This window comes from Carya illinoinensis, chromosome 5, assembly GCF_018687715.1.
Source record: "Carya illinoinensis cultivar Pawnee chromosome 5, C.illinoinensisPawnee_v1, whole genome shotgun sequence".
NCBI lineage: Eukaryota > Viridiplantae > Streptophyta > Magnoliopsida > Fagales > Juglandaceae > Carya > Carya illinoinensis.
The window spans coordinates 18,793,446-18,810,617 of NC_056756.1; the positions used below are offsets into that span (position 1 = coordinate 18,793,446).

At 34.1% G+C, this 17,172-nt stretch overlaps 2 protein-coding genes across 2 annotated transcripts; both read left to right on the plus strand.

Annotated features, from left to right (window-relative positions):
* Nucleotides 1-868: 868 nt before the first annotated feature.
* On the plus strand, nucleotides 869-6,336 carry LOC122311411 (zinc finger MYND domain-containing protein 15). Its single transcript, XM_043125959.1, has 11 exons — nucleotides 869-1,090; nucleotides 1,988-2,101; nucleotides 2,173-2,288; nucleotides 2,488-2,534; nucleotides 2,610-2,710; nucleotides 3,352-3,439; nucleotides 4,652-4,760; nucleotides 4,938-5,109; nucleotides 5,226-5,297; nucleotides 5,447-5,560; nucleotides 5,682-6,336. Exons 1-11 carry the CDS (start codon nucleotides 989-991, stop codon nucleotides 5,772-5,774), a joined length of 1,128 nt encoding a protein of 375 aa, XP_042981893.1. The 5' UTR covers nucleotides 869-988; the 3' UTR covers nucleotides 5,775-6,336.
* An 862-nt stretch (nucleotides 6,337-7,198) lies between these two features.
* On the plus strand, nucleotides 7,199-11,913 carry LOC122311052. Its single transcript, XM_043125402.1, has 7 exons — nucleotides 7,199-7,642; nucleotides 8,548-8,688; nucleotides 8,776-9,141; nucleotides 9,464-9,706; nucleotides 10,007-10,099; nucleotides 10,988-11,188; nucleotides 11,328-11,913. Exons 1-7 carry the CDS (start codon nucleotides 7,319-7,321, stop codon nucleotides 11,538-11,540), a joined length of 1,581 nt encoding a protein of 526 aa, XP_042981336.1. The 5' UTR covers nucleotides 7,199-7,318; the 3' UTR covers nucleotides 11,541-11,913.
* The last annotated feature ends 5,259 nt before the right edge of the window (nucleotides 11,914-17,172 follow it).

Genomic DNA, 17,172 nt, shown 5'->3' on the forward strand with positions numbered 1-17,172 from the left:
AATTTTAACGTTTGATTATTCATATGAGAAAAAGAGTGGCTATTTCGTGGTATCCCGGAAAGCAGTACTTTCATTCTGCAAATATTAGATTACCCTCTATTTAGTCTGAATGGCAAGAGAGTTGAGAAAAACGATTATTACAAAAATTTTAAACTAAAAAAAAAATAAAAAAAAATCGGACTTCATATTCAGAATCGTAGAAATCTCGTGTATTCAGATTTTCCAAGGACGCTTGCGGTGATGGCTATATATGGAGTTGTCGTTCAAAGAAATTTAAAAATAAATTTACTGACAAGCTTATTTATTAGAGATGATAAACATAAACATAGAAACATATTTAAATTTTGACTTATTTATTTATAATTGTAAGGAGTCACAATTATTGTGCTTACCCACCAATTTTTTTAATTAATTTTAGAATTACATAATAATACTTGATTACAAAATATTTTTATCATAAATTTTTCATTTCAAACATATGAAAAATGATAGTTAAAGTGATAGGTGCACAAACGTCGAGTTCTCATTTTGAAAAAAAATTAATAAATATAAAATTAAAAAAAATTATTTTTTTAATTATAAATTCATATTTAAAAAAATAATATATAATACTTATACAATTTATAACTGTATCAAATATTTTTTTTTAACTCCAAACATATTGACTGGTGTGATAAACGGGCCATAAATTTCGCTACAATATCTACCAACATATTTTTAAGAAGGTATGTTTCATTGAGTCAGCTTCGAGGACAAGGTTTTCACCCAAGAGTCGCACTTTTTTTTTTTTTTTTTTTTTGTTGGGCCCGAAGTATTAGCCTAAGAGTATAGATGGGCTCGGCTTTGTTTTTGGTGTAATTGTAGAGGGGCCCCAAATCTGTCCATTCTAAGCTCCGTACCCTGGGGGGAGGGCGGAGGAGGAGAAGGTCATTGGGCAGAGAGGGACAGAGGGTCATTCGGCTGTGAAGGAAGTGTGCGCCAGGAAACAATGGAGTGCGCGGGGAAAGGGAGGGGAACTCGGTGTTTGGGCGCACCTAGAAGACGCTGTAGCCGCTGCGGAGCCGTTGCTTATTGTTCTGCCTCTCACCAGGTTCCCCATATATACGTTCTTGTTACTTTAGACTTTGTGATTTCTGAGTTCAATTGTTCTGCAAAAAATTCAATTTTGAATATCATGTTGCATAGTAGCACCCGAGTTTCTTAAATTTGGTAGTGTTAACTGTTAAGTGTGGGGTCTGTATCGGTTCGGAAAAATTGATAATTACCAGGAAAATAAAGAGTCCTATTATAAGTTATGCTCATTGGCCATAATGGCCAGAATATTGTGGCCATTATTGTGGCCTTCTGAAATCATTTTTATCCTAGTTTGTTTTTAGTGCAACCTTGTGCTTCTGATGCGTTGAACCTCCTGTGTAATTTCCGTACGGGTTTGGAATGTTAGACAGCTGTTCAAAACGATTTTGCTCAATATTGTGTGGTTTTTACCTAGGTCTAGTCATTACCATGTTTTCTTTTGTGGGACGAAATTTCTACCACTTCAATATCTAGATTAAATGATGCAATTGATAATGTTGAAAGCCTGTAAGGAAATGAACTATTTTACATATCACCCATATCTTCTCGCTGCCCATGAGTCTATATTGATTGTATGGGGATGAAAAGTAACTTCAGTATCAATGAAACCACTAAGGTAATTTACTGGACTTAAACCTTTGGAGCTAGTGATTACTTGTAATGGCTAGATATACGATTATGCATGCTGCTTCTACGACTGCGCTAGACTGCCCACAAGCTGCTGTTAAGAATTTACGTTACACTTATGGATCATTTATCATTTCTCTCCACCACTGTTCAAAGTTACTAGGGTTTCTATTCAGTATTTTCTCCTACAAAAACTTCCATATGGTTTTCATGATTTTTTTTATACTCAAATTTTAAACAATATTTGTTGTCTGGCTGAAAGCTGTTATCTGTCTTATACCTTCAGATTTTGCACTGGAGTGATCATAAGGAAGAGTGCAAAAGATTTGAACAACAAATGAAACGTGTAGATATCTTGAATGACTTTCCTTTCACATTTTCTCAAGAAGCTACACTTCAGGTAATTAACTCAGGTTATATTTTATGTTCTGATGATTTTATTGATTTACTACTTTTGGTCAAATCTGCTAGGTCCTTGAAAAGGAGACTAGGTGTTTATTCTTGAGCAAAAGGGGCATCCATCAAATGGGAATGTGGTTACATGAATGCTCTTGTGGGGCGTCAGTTACTTCCTCTAATTGCTCTAGGTTATTTATCTTGTTTTATACTTAAATATATTTTTTTTGATAGTTAATAAGAGTTTTATTACCATAAATAGGCATAGCTCAAATACACAGGAAGTATACCTATATAATTAAATGGTACATACATAAAGATTTAACAGTGTTGTGTGGTGGTGCACGTTCTCTTCATTGTAGTCCACTATATTTCCCCCCTTATTGGCAGGTCAAATGACGGTTGGCATCTTCCCCGAATCTTGTGCCCTTGTACTGGTATCAAATTTTGCTTCTGGCAATTTTTTTTGGACTAGAAGTTTATGTTTTTTAATTCTCAATGTTAACACGCAGAGCCTGTTTCTCCAATGTCGAAGCAGTTAAGTGGTTGGAAGGACTACCATGAGTGGAGGTGCATTCCACTTCATTCACCTGCTGCTTTGCTTCTTCACTGGGTATGATACCTTAAGGTGCCGTTTGGATAGTGAGTTATGATGAGATGAGTTGAGATAAAAATTGAAAATTAAATAAAATATTATTAGAATATTATTTTTTAATATTATTATTGTTTTGGGATTTGTAAAAATTGAATTATTTATTATATTTTATGTGAGAATTTGGAAAAGTTGTAATGACGGGATGAGATGAGATGAAACACTTTCACTATCCAAATGGGGTTAGAAGTCTTTAGTTGAGTTCTATCTCACTTATAACTGTTCTTTAAAAATTTTCGTAGATCAGCCTACTCAAGTTCTTACATGGAAAAAATGGAAGCTTGTATGAGGAATCAACACCTAAGTGTTTTCCTACATATTAAGAAAATCTCCTTTTTTGGAATCCCTAATTTGTTTGGATATGTAGGGTTCCTAGGATTCTTTTGGAATATGTTTGCAAAATCTATGTGGTTTGGCCTGACATATACTTATATTTCAATTCAGGGTCTTGTGTTTTATGGTTTGGATGCTAATTTCTACAAAACATTAAATTCGAGCCCAGCCCCTTTTGATTTACGAATCGATACACAATCTTTACTAATTGCTAATTCTTGGATATTGAAATTCTTACCGGAAGTATAAAGACAGGTTTTTTATTCCAGCCACTTACAATTTATCATGCCATTCAATTAGCTGGTTTGGGAAGTGTGAACCATGAATTCAGGGAGAAACTCTACATACACTATCTCGGTACGTCGTCTTCAATTATTCACCCTGAAATCAGTACAAGCTAACATTTGATGTCTCTCTTTTGAACTGTTCTTTAACTAATTATGATTTTTTTACTATATTATGACATGAACTTTTGTTGCTGCATTTTTGCTGGCACAAAATCAAGTATGGAATGTACTTGAGTTAATAAATGTATAGATGTAATATAAAATGCATGATTTTTTTTTTCCCCTAAGCAAGCAAACTTCATTAAAATAAAAGATGATACATGTTAGAGAGGGTGGGGTTCCCCAACAAAATACCCCAAAACAACAACTACAGTGCAAAAGTGGCGAAAAAAAAGAGAAAAAAAGGTCTTGAGACCAATTTCTTGGTTTCTACCCAAGCCCTACGAAGATAGAATTGTCTTAAAATATGTTTTGAAGATAAGCCACCTTTGGAGGCGGTGCAAGCGGATGCATTGCAGTTGAAAGTCTTGAGGTATTTGTTAATGAGATCCTTAGTCTTTTTCACAAGATCACCGATTAGGAAAAATAATAACCCAAATAGACTGGTATTGAAAGGGTAGATATGCAGCGGCAGAACAGTCAACCCACGCCTCTGGAGTGGTGCGTGAGGACCATGTGCCGGTGGAATGGTGGTGGGGTCAGGCCGATCTGAAAGATTGGAGGGTGGGGAGTCTGTTGGTGTGGCATGTGTCGTCGGCGGAGTTGTCGGAGGGCAGCGGCGCATGAAGACCACATGTGGAAACAAGCCGTGCTTGAGGGCCACGCACATACATTTTGGGCACGGTTCCGCGTTGTCCCAGTAGATTGGCGGGAGGGGAATGTCGTGGTAGGGCACTTGTTGACTGTTCATGGCCAAAGTGCTGCATATTCGAGAAAATTCGAACTGGTGGAAAAACACTACCATAGAAGCATATTCACAAACAGGTAGAGGAAAAGGAAAAGGAAATGGAGAGGAAGGTGAAGCTAAGGCTCACACCTTCCTCTCTGGCGACGGCACCTGGAAGGATTGGTTTTCTTTCTAGAGAGAAGGCAGAGCTTCTCTGTCTAGAAAGAGATGGAAGAAAGTTTTTGTAAAATGTATGATGTTAATCGTGTATAAAGCTTACGATCTATGAAATGGCGATTTCTCCCTATATTTGATGTGCCTATTTGGTAATGACTAGTTAGTCAATCATCTATAGTATTATCATTGTTTTTTAACTGAAGTTTTTCTTATTAATAGGGCCTGAGAAAGAGCTTCTTCAACTTACTGTCTTCTCAGAGTTGCATGCACTTTTTCCTGGTGTGCATGTCCATATAGAGCTTGTTGGACCTGCAATTCCATTAAATAGGTCAGCTGTGCAGTTCAGAATGGATGTGTAACATGTATTACTTTTAATAGGAACTTCAGCCCATGGGGACAAATTTAGCTAGTAGTTAAAGCATTCATTCATTTCTTTGCAAACTTTTGAATATTTCAAACGTTAGTGCTAACCATCAATTATCTTTTGTGACACTCTGATGAATAGGGATGGTGAGAGTATTGATCTTTGCAATCATGCTCATTGCCTTGAGACAGATTGCAGCTGCAAATCTTCAAGTGAGAGTATGAGCATGGATGTAAAGACTAGCCGGACTTCAAAAGTGACATTGCAGCTTCGAAGTGGGCTTTACCATGATCGATACAGGGATATAGCAGAGGTTTCTTTCCTGATTTTTAAAAATCTTTTGTGCTTAAGTTGTTTGTCCAAAACCTGACAACTAGGCTTTTTCCCCGCTTAGTTTGTGGTAATTCATGACTTCTGTTGTGTAAACAGGATTTCTCTCCTCATTTGGTGATTGCACCAAATGCTGGCATTGCTGCTTATTCAAGTTGGTTGCCTACAGTTGTATGTCTTTAATACTCCACACATCTCATATTGTATATGTGTATTTGCTAGCTAAACTACCTAGAAGCTGTTATATCTGGAAACTAATAACTGAATGAGCTGTGCGTTTTTTCACTCAATTCTTATGGATGCTTCGATGAGCATTTCAGGAGCTAATAAAGGAGACAAAGGTCCCAGCAATATTTTCTGATTACTGTGAAGAAGCTTGTCACCTTGGAGCTTATTGTATAAGCATTATAACTGGCCGTCCTCTCACATTTCCTGTGCGTTCATGTTGCTCTATTGTTTCCGTCTTTTCTATCCCCTCCCCTCTCAAAAGATACTATTTATGGAATTGCCACTGCTTAATTTGACTAGATTCCAAATTATGCCTCTGCCTTGTAGATACAATTAAATCCATTCAGGCAGCCGATGGTGGTTGCAAACAGTGCTCTGTTTCTTCCTTGCTACAGTAATTGCTTCCTCTTTGGGATTTGAAATGGTTTTGGATGTCAATTTAAGAACTGTTCGTTAGCTTGTTCTGATGGAGTTCTTGAAGTCTCAACTCAAACAACGCATAAAAGACATGTTTATTGATGTAGCAGTACGGAAGTTTTCAGATGTCCCTGTGTTCAAGATACTACCATATGCGGGGTGTGAATTTGGTGATCAAGATCAAGAATCTTGATGCAACCACCTTAAGCATATGTAGAATGAAAGGTCTCACCAAAAAAGAAAGGAAGACCTGCAAGTTTTCCAATACAACATGATATGTTACATTGCCAATGTTTCTTCTGCGCTTTTTATTCAATACAGAAACCAATGCCATGGTTTACAAGTTTGGTTGTTCAGTGAAGTGTTTGACGGATAAAAAGTTGTTCAATCTTCTTTTCAGTTTCGCCTTTTTCTCATGTATGCTGGGGCTTCTCTCTTTTTTTGTTTGTTTTTCTTCCATTGTCATCATAAGGAGTATTTCATCTTACGGCGTGTATATGGTTATTGATCGTGTTATTTAAACTGCAAAATGCTAAATATAGATATTACCTGAGAAACAATGTTACATATAGTTTTCATTTGGACTTAGACACTGCAGTACAAGTTTAGATAATTTTATCTTTAAAATTTTTTAAAATTATAAAAATATTTCTCTTAAAATAATATTTTTTATTTATTTAATAAATGGGCTCTACATGAAATCTCCACTTTCTGTGACATGAGACTTTTAGGTTGGCTGTGTCACGCGGGTTTAGAGAGAAGACATTCTGGTCAAGCCTTGCCCCCTGCAGTGCGGTTGGAAGAGAGACCCAGCTCACCATGATTGACTCGGAAATAATTTACAAGTGCCAACAATGAAGTCTTTCACAATAAAGAGAACCTACCTTTTTGGGCATATTAATTAACACCCCCCATACTTCCCTCCTATTCCGAATAAATAATCTTCGATTCAATTGAAATTTGCTGGTATTCATTCACTAAAAAGTCTCTAGTATTTTGCTTTTTGGTGTTTTTAAAAAAGAATATATTTTAATTACAAATAAATTACATAAGAGTAATTATATAAATTGAAGTGACTTAATATAATTTGTCAGACTTGTGAAATTATTTTTATTATAAAATATATTTAATAATTCATATAAAAATATTTTAATTTGTGGAATTACTTTTTCATCACGGGAGAGATAGTATATGCTTCAAAAGAAATTAAGATGATTTTGGTCGAAGTCTTCTTAAAATTTCATGAATTATATGTCCATAAATGCCTTCTGCTCGTCAATCTTTGTCTTGGAGTTCTTATTTTTCTTTGGTAACCCCTAATTTCTTCGCATTGCCCAAAAAAAAAAAAAAAAAAAAAAAAAAAAAAAACTGGAAAAAGGGCATTATTATACTTGACGTGGAAATAGAACAAATAAACCACGCAGTGACTAACAATTGGTGTAAGACTCCGCCACGTACAGCCAGAAAATCCCAAAATCCTTCCACTTCCCAATTTCCAAATCCTCAAACCGCACCGCAGTTGTAGAGCCAGAGCCCACAAGAGCTCCATGTCTCTCTTCTCCCCATCCGTACGGCTCTCGTTGATACTCTGCTCTTTGGGGCTCTTATTTGGTTCCCATTTTGGGCACGCTCTGAAGCTGCCGTTTCGGGTCAAGGACGTGCTTCCCGCCCTGCCCCATCAGATATCGTGGCCGGTGCTTAACAACTTCCACAGTGCCGTCGATTTGTTGCCGTCCTTCGTCGGGTCGGTGAGTCCGTACAATGGGACGATTGAGTGGAAAGGATCTTGCTTTGATGGCAACGAGGCTCGCCTCGAGTTCACCGAAGGCGATCGGGAAGAGCAGTTGGGAGGCGGTGTTCTCTATCTCAAGGTTAGACTTATACGCAATCATGATCGTTATTTTTTTTACGGTTATTTTAAATGGTGTATTGTTAAATTTGGTTGAATTGAATTTAGAATGGTTGAGGTTGGGCATTTTTTTCTAATTTTTTATTTTTGCTTTTTTGCAATAGAAACTTGAATTGGATACCAAATTTGAGATAGCTTTTCAAATTTGAAGTTTTAGGACCATTTTGGGCATCGAACGTCATCCATTGACTAAATTATCATTAAAGAACACAAGACACACTTGCTTTGTCTATTTCTCTAAAAAATCCACCTACAATTCGGTTATAGAATTATAGGGCATCCTCATCCATAATAGATCTTACTTTGCAGTAGCTAGTTTTCAATCTTACAACTGAATGAATCCTTTAGGAGGCCGATTGTAACCTTGTATTATCTTTATCTTGTTGTTCTTGATTTGTGGTGCGAACTTACCCTTTCCCACTTCCATGTTCTGATTTTCTGTTAAAAGAAAAAAATGGGATGTGACATTTTGGGATTTGGTTAGAAAGAAGTTGTGTATTTCAAACTGTTCCATTGCATGGGCCGTTAGCATCGGCCCATGTGAAAACCATCTACTTTGATGTACCTCCTCTGTTGGGGAGTGGCCGTAAACTTGATTTTATACTTAAAAATTGATTTCTACAGTTTGTAGCATAATTTACAAGTTAACCAATGGTGCTGTCAAATAGATCCAGTTGGTGTTAAAATGTTATAAAAGATCCATGTTTATGTGATTGTATCCATGCCAATTTCCTTTTTGGAAATACCATCGTAAGTAAGGGAAAAGTGCTTGGTAGATTTGTTAAATCATCCAACCTGTTAAATATTCTCTTTTGGTCTTGATATTTTGGTAAAGTTTCCTGGATTGACTTTCTCCCCCCTTTACAGACATCTGCAGCGCACAGCTGGACCTGCATGGATCTGTATGTTTTTGCAACACCCTACAGGATTACATGGGATTACTACTTCTCTGCTAGAGAACATACATTGAAATTTAATTCATGGGAAGAGCATGCAGAGTTGGAATATGTATGCTTATATTCTCTGTGTGTTTAGATCTTATGCCTGTAAACTTTATTGCTTAAATGTGATATTCCTGCTAAATCTACTGATCAGGTTAAGCAGCACGGGATTTCTGTATTTCTCATGCCATCAGGAATGCTAGGGACCCTGCTTTCTCTAGTGGACGTCTTGCCTTTGTTTTCAAACACTGCATGGGGTCAGAATGCCAACATAGCATTTCTGAAGAACCACATGAGTGCATCATTTGAAAAACGTCCTCAGCCTTGGCGAGCAACTATAAATCCTGATGATGTTCATTCTGGTGACTTCTTAGCCGTGTCAAAGATCCGTGGTCGGTGGGGTGGATTTGAGACATTAGAAAAATGGGTAACTGGTGCATTTGCTGGTCATACAGCAGTTTGTTTGAAGGATGAAATGGGTAATCTTTGGGTTGGTGAATCTGGACACGAGAATGAAGAGGTATGAAATAAATGACTAATGCAAATACAAGAACAGATTCCCATAACTTAAATTAGCAAAATTTTGTAAAATAATATATGGCTTGATCTCTTCATTTTAGCATGGCTACATGCCTGTAGACAGTATTTACTTAGCCATGTTAGGTTGATATGGCTCTGATTTTGTTATCGTTTCCTTAAATTAAATTTTTGGGATCATTTGAATGGCTTTGAATTACGATATGATTTTGAGGGCATTCTTCTTTCTATTTTTCGTTTTTTTTTTTTCCTAAGTGGCCCACAGACTGAAAAGTCTTTAAACCATACCTATTCTGACTATGCAGGGTGAAGAGATTATAGTGGTAATTCCATGGGATGAATGGTGGGAGTTAGCACTAAAGGATAGTTCTAATCCACAAATAGCCTTGCTTCCATTGCATCCAGAGTTGCGTGCAAAATTCAACTCCACGGCGGCGTGGGAGTATGCTCGGAGCATGGCAGGCAAGCCATATGGTTATCACAACATGATATTTAGTTGGATTGACACAGTATCTGACAACTATCCTCCACCTCTTGATGCTCACTTGGTATGCATCTTCACTAATTTTAAAATAAATGTGCTTTATCAAACTTGCTTTTCCATGGAGGTTACTGAATGAACTAAAACTGTTGCTACATATCCTTGCTAAACATATCACTGGAGTTGTCATTAACTTATTGCATATTGATTAGATATGATGGTGATGCACATGGTTCACCATTGCTTTGGCATTGTGATTAACTTATTGCTGTGGTGGTGTTTGTTTGGGTATTGCAGTCAGTTCACATAGAGGCAGCAGCACATTGTTATTCACAAGTAGTTTTAAATTGGCTAGTTTTGTTTGCAGGTCATTTCTGTCATGTCTATGTGGACAAGAATGCAGCCAGCATATGCTGCTAATATGTGGAATGAAGCTCTAAACAAGCGACTGGGGACTGAGGTAGTTGCATTCCTTTGATGCTATTCTTTTTTCTACTGTTTATGGGGATTTATTTTACACTTCTGGATTCTAAAGCATGTTGTTTTGCTAGAATTTCAAACAAAAATCTCAGTTGACCTGGTGTATGATGCACCATCGAAATTACAAATAATGTATTTTATGAGGAAAGAAAATGCTTAGACCCAGATGAGTGTCTTTCTTTAGACGTGTTTGTGGACTGTTTAACATATTTGTTATGAGTTCTGAGTTCTATCTCCTCATTATAAGACATTTCAATTGCCATCAATTTGCTGTTTTTTGAAGATCATCTTTATGTTCAATGGAAGCTGGTGTTTCGGTACTGTACCTATGGAATATACGTCTGCAATAGGCTATATGAATGGTAGTTATATCGATAACAATCAAGGAGGGATAATGAACAGTGCCAATAGGAAATTTGTTATAACACATGCTGATCAATGAATCTCATCAAGAGTGTGCCTTGCGAGTTATTTTTCTTTTTGCTTCACTGTTGACTAGCTTCCTTCCACCAGAAAAGATGGTGAAATACAATTTTCCGTATTGAAAAATTATCCACTTCACTTTTTTTAAGCTTTGTTCCAGAGGTTGAGTTTTCGTGTTCTTGGTTGTGTAGGTAATATATTTTGAGTAGCACAAAATTTGATGGTGCGGCCATTTTTTAAGCAGATGATTATACCACACTAGAAATTTCAAGCAGTTTCTGTCTGTTTGATTCTGATAATGATGGGCCAAAACGATTCTTGGCTTTGTGCTAGTCTCAGCAGAAAGTGCTCATTTTCATTGGCATATTTTACCTTTAGCTGCTTTTGCTATCGTCATCTCTCATTTTAGCTGTTTTTTTTTTTTTTTTTTTAAACATTTTTTCAGGATTTGGACTTGTATGAAATTCTAGCTGAAACTGAAAAGCGTGGAATAGCATTTGATCAATTGCTTACCATTCCAGAACAAGATGAGTGGGTGTATAGTGATGGGAAGTCGACAACCTGTGTTGCATTTATACTTGCAATGTATAAAGAGGCTGGAATTTTTGGACCTACTTCTAACTCTATTCAAGTAACTGAGTTCACTGTAAGTCATAATTCCCCCGCACCCCCTCTCACCGGGACTTGTATTCCTTGTTTTTTTTTTTTTTTTTTAATCTATTCTCATTAGGGTCACTGTATGCATCAATTATGACAAATGACATGGGCTTTATAAATTGTTGCAGATTCGTGATGCATATATGCTCAAGATATTTGAGGATAACCAAACACGACTGCCAAGTTGGTGTAACAATGAGGGTGGACGGCTCCCATTCTGCCAGGTTCTTGGTGAGTATTGGATGGAATTGCCTCAGTATAACACGCTAGAGCCATATACAAACATGAATGAGAACTGCCCCTCCTTACCTCCTATTTACGATAGGCCCATTCGATGTTAATTCGAAATTTAACTTGCATGCGAAGGCATATCTCTCGTTGAATCAGTCTTTTTGGCCACGCAGTATAGTAACACAATGTGTTATTGTTGTTCCTCAAACGTGCCTCTATCCTGCTTTTATACCTACCTGTACGACATTTTCATGTAGCTGCACACTGGTAATAATATCCTTGGAAAAGAAGCTAAGTCACTGATATGCACTTTTAGTTTCAGCGTGAGACACAATATTTGTACATATCTCTTATCAAACTAAAGATGTTTTTATGTAGTGAGATCGTTTGCAGTGATTGTGGATGAATTGCATTCAACTTGATGCGGTAACTCTGAAATTGAAAGAAAACATTTCATTTTTGTATGGAATGCAACTTTGAGAATCATTTGTTTACTAAACAATATTGCTGTAAAGTCTTATGAATTCAATTACAAGTGGCTCTTGTTAATCGTTCTTGACGGGAGAAGATATGAGACTAACGTACCGTTTGGATAATGGATAATGAGTTGAGATGAAGTAAAAGTTGAATAATATATTGTTAGAATATTATAATTATTTTAAAATTTGAAAAAAGTGAATTATTTATTATATTTGTGTAGAAATTTAAGAAATTTGTAATTATTGGATGACATGAGTTGAGATCACTCTTGGAACCATCTCATCTCCATACATTTCCTTCCAAGATATCATTTTAACATAAGTATTTTTCAATTTTAATTTTTTAACTCTTTTATTTAATTATTACTTAATCATTAAAACTTTCTTAAATTTCAAATAAAATACAAAAAATAATTAAATTATTTCAAATTTTAAAATAAAAATAATATTAAAAAAATTATATTCTAACAATATTTTCACTTTATAATATTTTTATTCAACTTTTTCTTTCATTCCTAGACTCTCATAAAGCATCATAATTCAAATATTTTTATTGCTATTTACAAATTATTTATTACTATTTATAGATTTTTTTTTTCCCATCTCATTCACTAAGCACCCTAAGTTTGGTTTGGATAGCAAAGTTCATCTAAGTCATCTTATCTTAATATTCAAATACGAGTTTTGTTATTCATAAGCATATACACCACACAAATTTTTATTTTTTTATTTTTTATTTTTTTAAAATTTTATTTAGTTTTATTCTTTTTAAAAGAATTGAATTCTTTTGCTAATCATTCATATACCACACATTTAGTAAGAGAAAAAAATTAAAAAAAATAATAAAAAGAGTAATGTGTGGTGTATGAGGCTTATGAATAGAATTTTTCTTCAAATACTATTGAAGACCCACAAACAACCGGTTGAAGACAAAGGCTCAAGCAGTGACCCGCGATAATCTGGGTTGATTGGTAGATACCTACTTACAGACAAGTTGCCAGGGTACTACATAGCTGCATCCCTCTATTGGAAATTGAACCTAGCAGAATGGAATTAAGAAAAGAGGAGTCATCAATCCCCTTACCCCAGAAAACAGACGGACAAAAAAGAAAATTCGAGATAAAGTTAGTCAGGAAGCCACCACATTAATGGTAGTTTTGCTCAGACCATGTGTGCATTGATGGTGCTGTCATAAAAGCACGCCGCATTAGTAAGACTGACAATAAAGAACAATGATAAGGACAAGGGCCTCATGGGAGTAGAGAGGATCTGTCCCCCTTAAGCATCGGTATAAATAGCCATCCCTAAGTATGAGGAAAGCTTTCTGGCTCGTTCGATTACGCTCTCGTTAATTATTTACAAATATCCAAGAAACATTTTACTGGCAAGCCAGGCATCGGAGGCTCCTTAGTCCCAAAGCCACCCTCCCCAAGCGTCATCTTCTCTGTATTTTGCAAACTCAACGTTAAAGACCCGAGTCACTATAATATGATACAAAGGCATACAAAACACGACGCTAACAACCATAAACACAAACAATTTTTTATTTCAAACATTCAATTTTTTTTATCTAATCATTACAATTTTTCCAAACTTACAAATAAAATATAAAAAATAATTCAATTTTTTCAAATCTTAAAATAACAATTATATTCTAAACAATATTTTAATTTTTTAATATTTTTATTCAATTTTTTCTTTCGTTTTCCAAAATGCTATAATATATATTAATTCAAATATTTTACAAATTATTTCACATATTCATGCATCATCTAATATCATTTCACTATCCAAATGAGGCCTCACTCATGTTTATTATTTTGCATTTTAACTAAAGTGGACGTACGAGACTCTACATTTTATTGATAACCTCCCGTCTTATAGCAGAAAATTTACTGGAAAACCGTAGCACCCAATTTGAATCCTGCCCTATGAAAATGTAATCTGAAATGCGAATGATAAATGGAAAATGATATAAACTACAAGTTGTTTACAACTTAGTATAAAAAAATTATTATTTTATTTACTTTAAACTGTTACAAGTGCAGAAATTTTAAATTAAAGTAGAAAATATTAATATTTTAATATGTAATAGTAGTTGAATTGTAATATAGTTGGTGTATCATTAATGCCTATAATAAATAAGCAAACATCATAGTATTGTCGCCCACAATTTTTTCCCTGTTGATGTAGTCAACTGATTCGCTCCATTTTTGTTCTTTAAGATGATTCATTGGGTTGGTCGGATTTGGACGACCTCGTCTCACCCTCCGATCTTTTTGTGCCTCTCACCAAACAGAAGGAATAAAAAAAGGAAAATGATACTGTCTCCTGAATTTATTCTCTCAATTTATAAAAAAAATGCATGTATAAAATGTTTGTGCTAAGTGAATAATAAATGTAGTCGTATATAGTAAATGATGTATTTATGGTGGATTTGATACAAGTAAAGTGAGAAACATCATGCAATGCGCGCATTTTGAAATAAATCGTAATATTGAAGTATATAAAGTAATTAATCCCATAAATTTTCACTATTAATGTACCCAATTAGTTTATATATTGAAATAAATAAAAAATAATTAACACAAAGTTAAGTAGTACTGATCGATGTAATTAATTATAAGCAAGTAATTTCTTTTTCTTTTCTTTTTTCTTTTTGAAATGAACTACTTATTGATAATAATATATCAATTACAAAGTTTGTCAAACAACGCATTACCTAAAATAAACTCAAGACTTTCTTCGATCATTACAATCTCATTGCTATATTTAAAGCTAAACTTAGTTAACTGGTGTGCAATACCATTTCCTACTCTCGGTACCCACGCAACCTTCCAATCTTGTCTTCTCTTAAGTAGTTCTTTGATATCATCCACTACTTGCTCAAATCAAAGCTAATTCTCTTATTTATTATTTATATTGTAAAGTTATTTTTATTATAAAATATTATTATATCAAGTCATATCAATTTATAAATTTATTTTTATGAAATCATTTTGTGTCTAGAATAATGCTACATATAGTCGTGGAGTGTGTAAATACCGTGCAGTTACTTTGGAAAAGAGCGTGGTTTACTATTAAAAAATTAAATCATTTCCATTTAGATTATATATTTATTTATTATTTTCAAAATGATTTTAGGACACTTGCGAATACGAACTTACGACTGCAATTATCATTTCCTTTAAGATATTTTTTAGCCACTAATTATATATAAACAATCCATTACAATATTACCAATTTTGTTTTATTCCATGCACATAAATTCTATCTGCTTCTTTGTGCAATATATCCAAATTACGGTAACAGATTAGATCACTCTTTTGAATCACTCGATCGTGTTAAGACAGTGGATCCAAAATTCAAATAATTAAGCAATATACCGCCGAAATTGGAAAGTACTAAAACCGGAAATAAGCATAAAAGTTTGTTGTTTTATATTAACAAATAATATTATATCTTGATCAATTTATTATCAAAAGCTTTTTTTGCATATTATATTTTAAGAAACGATGGAGGACTAACAATTTTAAAGGAATTTATTAGGATATGATGCTTTCCTGGCTGGCTACGGCCTACTTACCTTTAATTATATTTTAATTAAGGGGAAATTAACAAACCAATTTAATAGAACAAAGAAAAACACAAGAAAAGGGTTCTGAATGAGTCTATTAGATGTCTTTTATGTACCTGTCTTTAACTTTGAGCCTCCTGTATTCGGATCTGTGGCAGCCTTATAAATCTCATCCCTAAATTGAATGGAATATAGGACTGCAAACCAATATTCAAGAAAATACATGCGATATCGTGAAATGCTATCATGATAAAGAGATATCATTAGGGGTGTAATCGGTCCGGTTTGGTCTCATTTTGGACAAAATCTAGGTCCGAACCGATAGGTACCGATTTTACATTTTTAAAACCGATTACGTACCGATTACTCTCCAAAATCGGTACTCCGATTTTATCGGTTCCGGTCAAGTTCGGTCCGGTTTTTCGGTTTTAATAAAATATATATTTATCATAAAAAAATCTGTTTAAAAAAAGAACTGTTATGTCAAAAAATTCTGCTATAAAAAAAAACTGCTATGTAAAAAAAAGTTGCTATGTAAAAAAAAACTGCTATGTAAAAAAAAAATCTGCTATGTAAAAAAATTATGCTATTAGTATATCTTTAGTATAGCTGTATATAAATTATATGCTAATATATATAATTTATATTTATCTACTAATGTTTTATGTACTTATTAGAAAAAATATAAAAAGTTTTAAGTGTATAAGGCCATCAAAATATAGTAATAATATTTGAGTGATTTTCTTTCTTTTTCCATTTTTACTTCTTATGAATCTATGATAAAATGTTATTAATAAATAATATATATTTATAATATTATATATTTAAAGCATATGATCAATTAAATTTTCATATTTAAGATTAAACTTTTATTTTATAAATTATAATAACATTATCTTATATATAATTATAATTTATATTATTATATATTATATATAAAAATTATATATAATTTATAACATTAAATAAATAAATACAAATATATTAAATAGTACCGGTCCGGTCTAGAAATGACCGGAACCGAAACCGGACCGGTTCCAACCGGTTTTCTATTTCATGAAACCGGTTCCGGACCGGACCGGTCCAAAACCGGTACAACTGGTCCAGTTTTCAGGTTAAAATTTACACCCCTATATATCATAAAAGTAAATTTATAAAATAATATAATTATGATTTTATATGATAAGTACGTTAGCTATTTTATAATTAATAAAAATAATATTATAATTTAATGTACTACATGAAAATATGTTAATTTATAAATTTATTTTATTGAGATGTTCGCTAAAGCATACTACAAAAGCCGCCTGTTTGGTTACTGTTTGAGCAATACTCAAAATTCCAAGCAAGCCTCTTTCCGCCTCGGAATATTAATGAATTGTGGGAAGGAACTCTAAATTATAATTTCAAAATGTTGTCGGTTAGCACCAGTATTAATATTACCTACTACGGCGCCATTTAGAACCCATGTACGTTAACGTGCCGAAGTACATAAAACGACCGCGAAACCGGCCATGCTTCCCATCAAACTTTTCAATGTACACAACGCAATATAAATATGCACGTATGTCCTTCTCTTGATCATGAAAACCTCAAGAAGAACACTTCAACGTCAACCTCCGACTTTAGCAAGCTCTTAATAAGCATGACTTCTCTTATGTAATCTATCCTCCATTCATTTTTGGT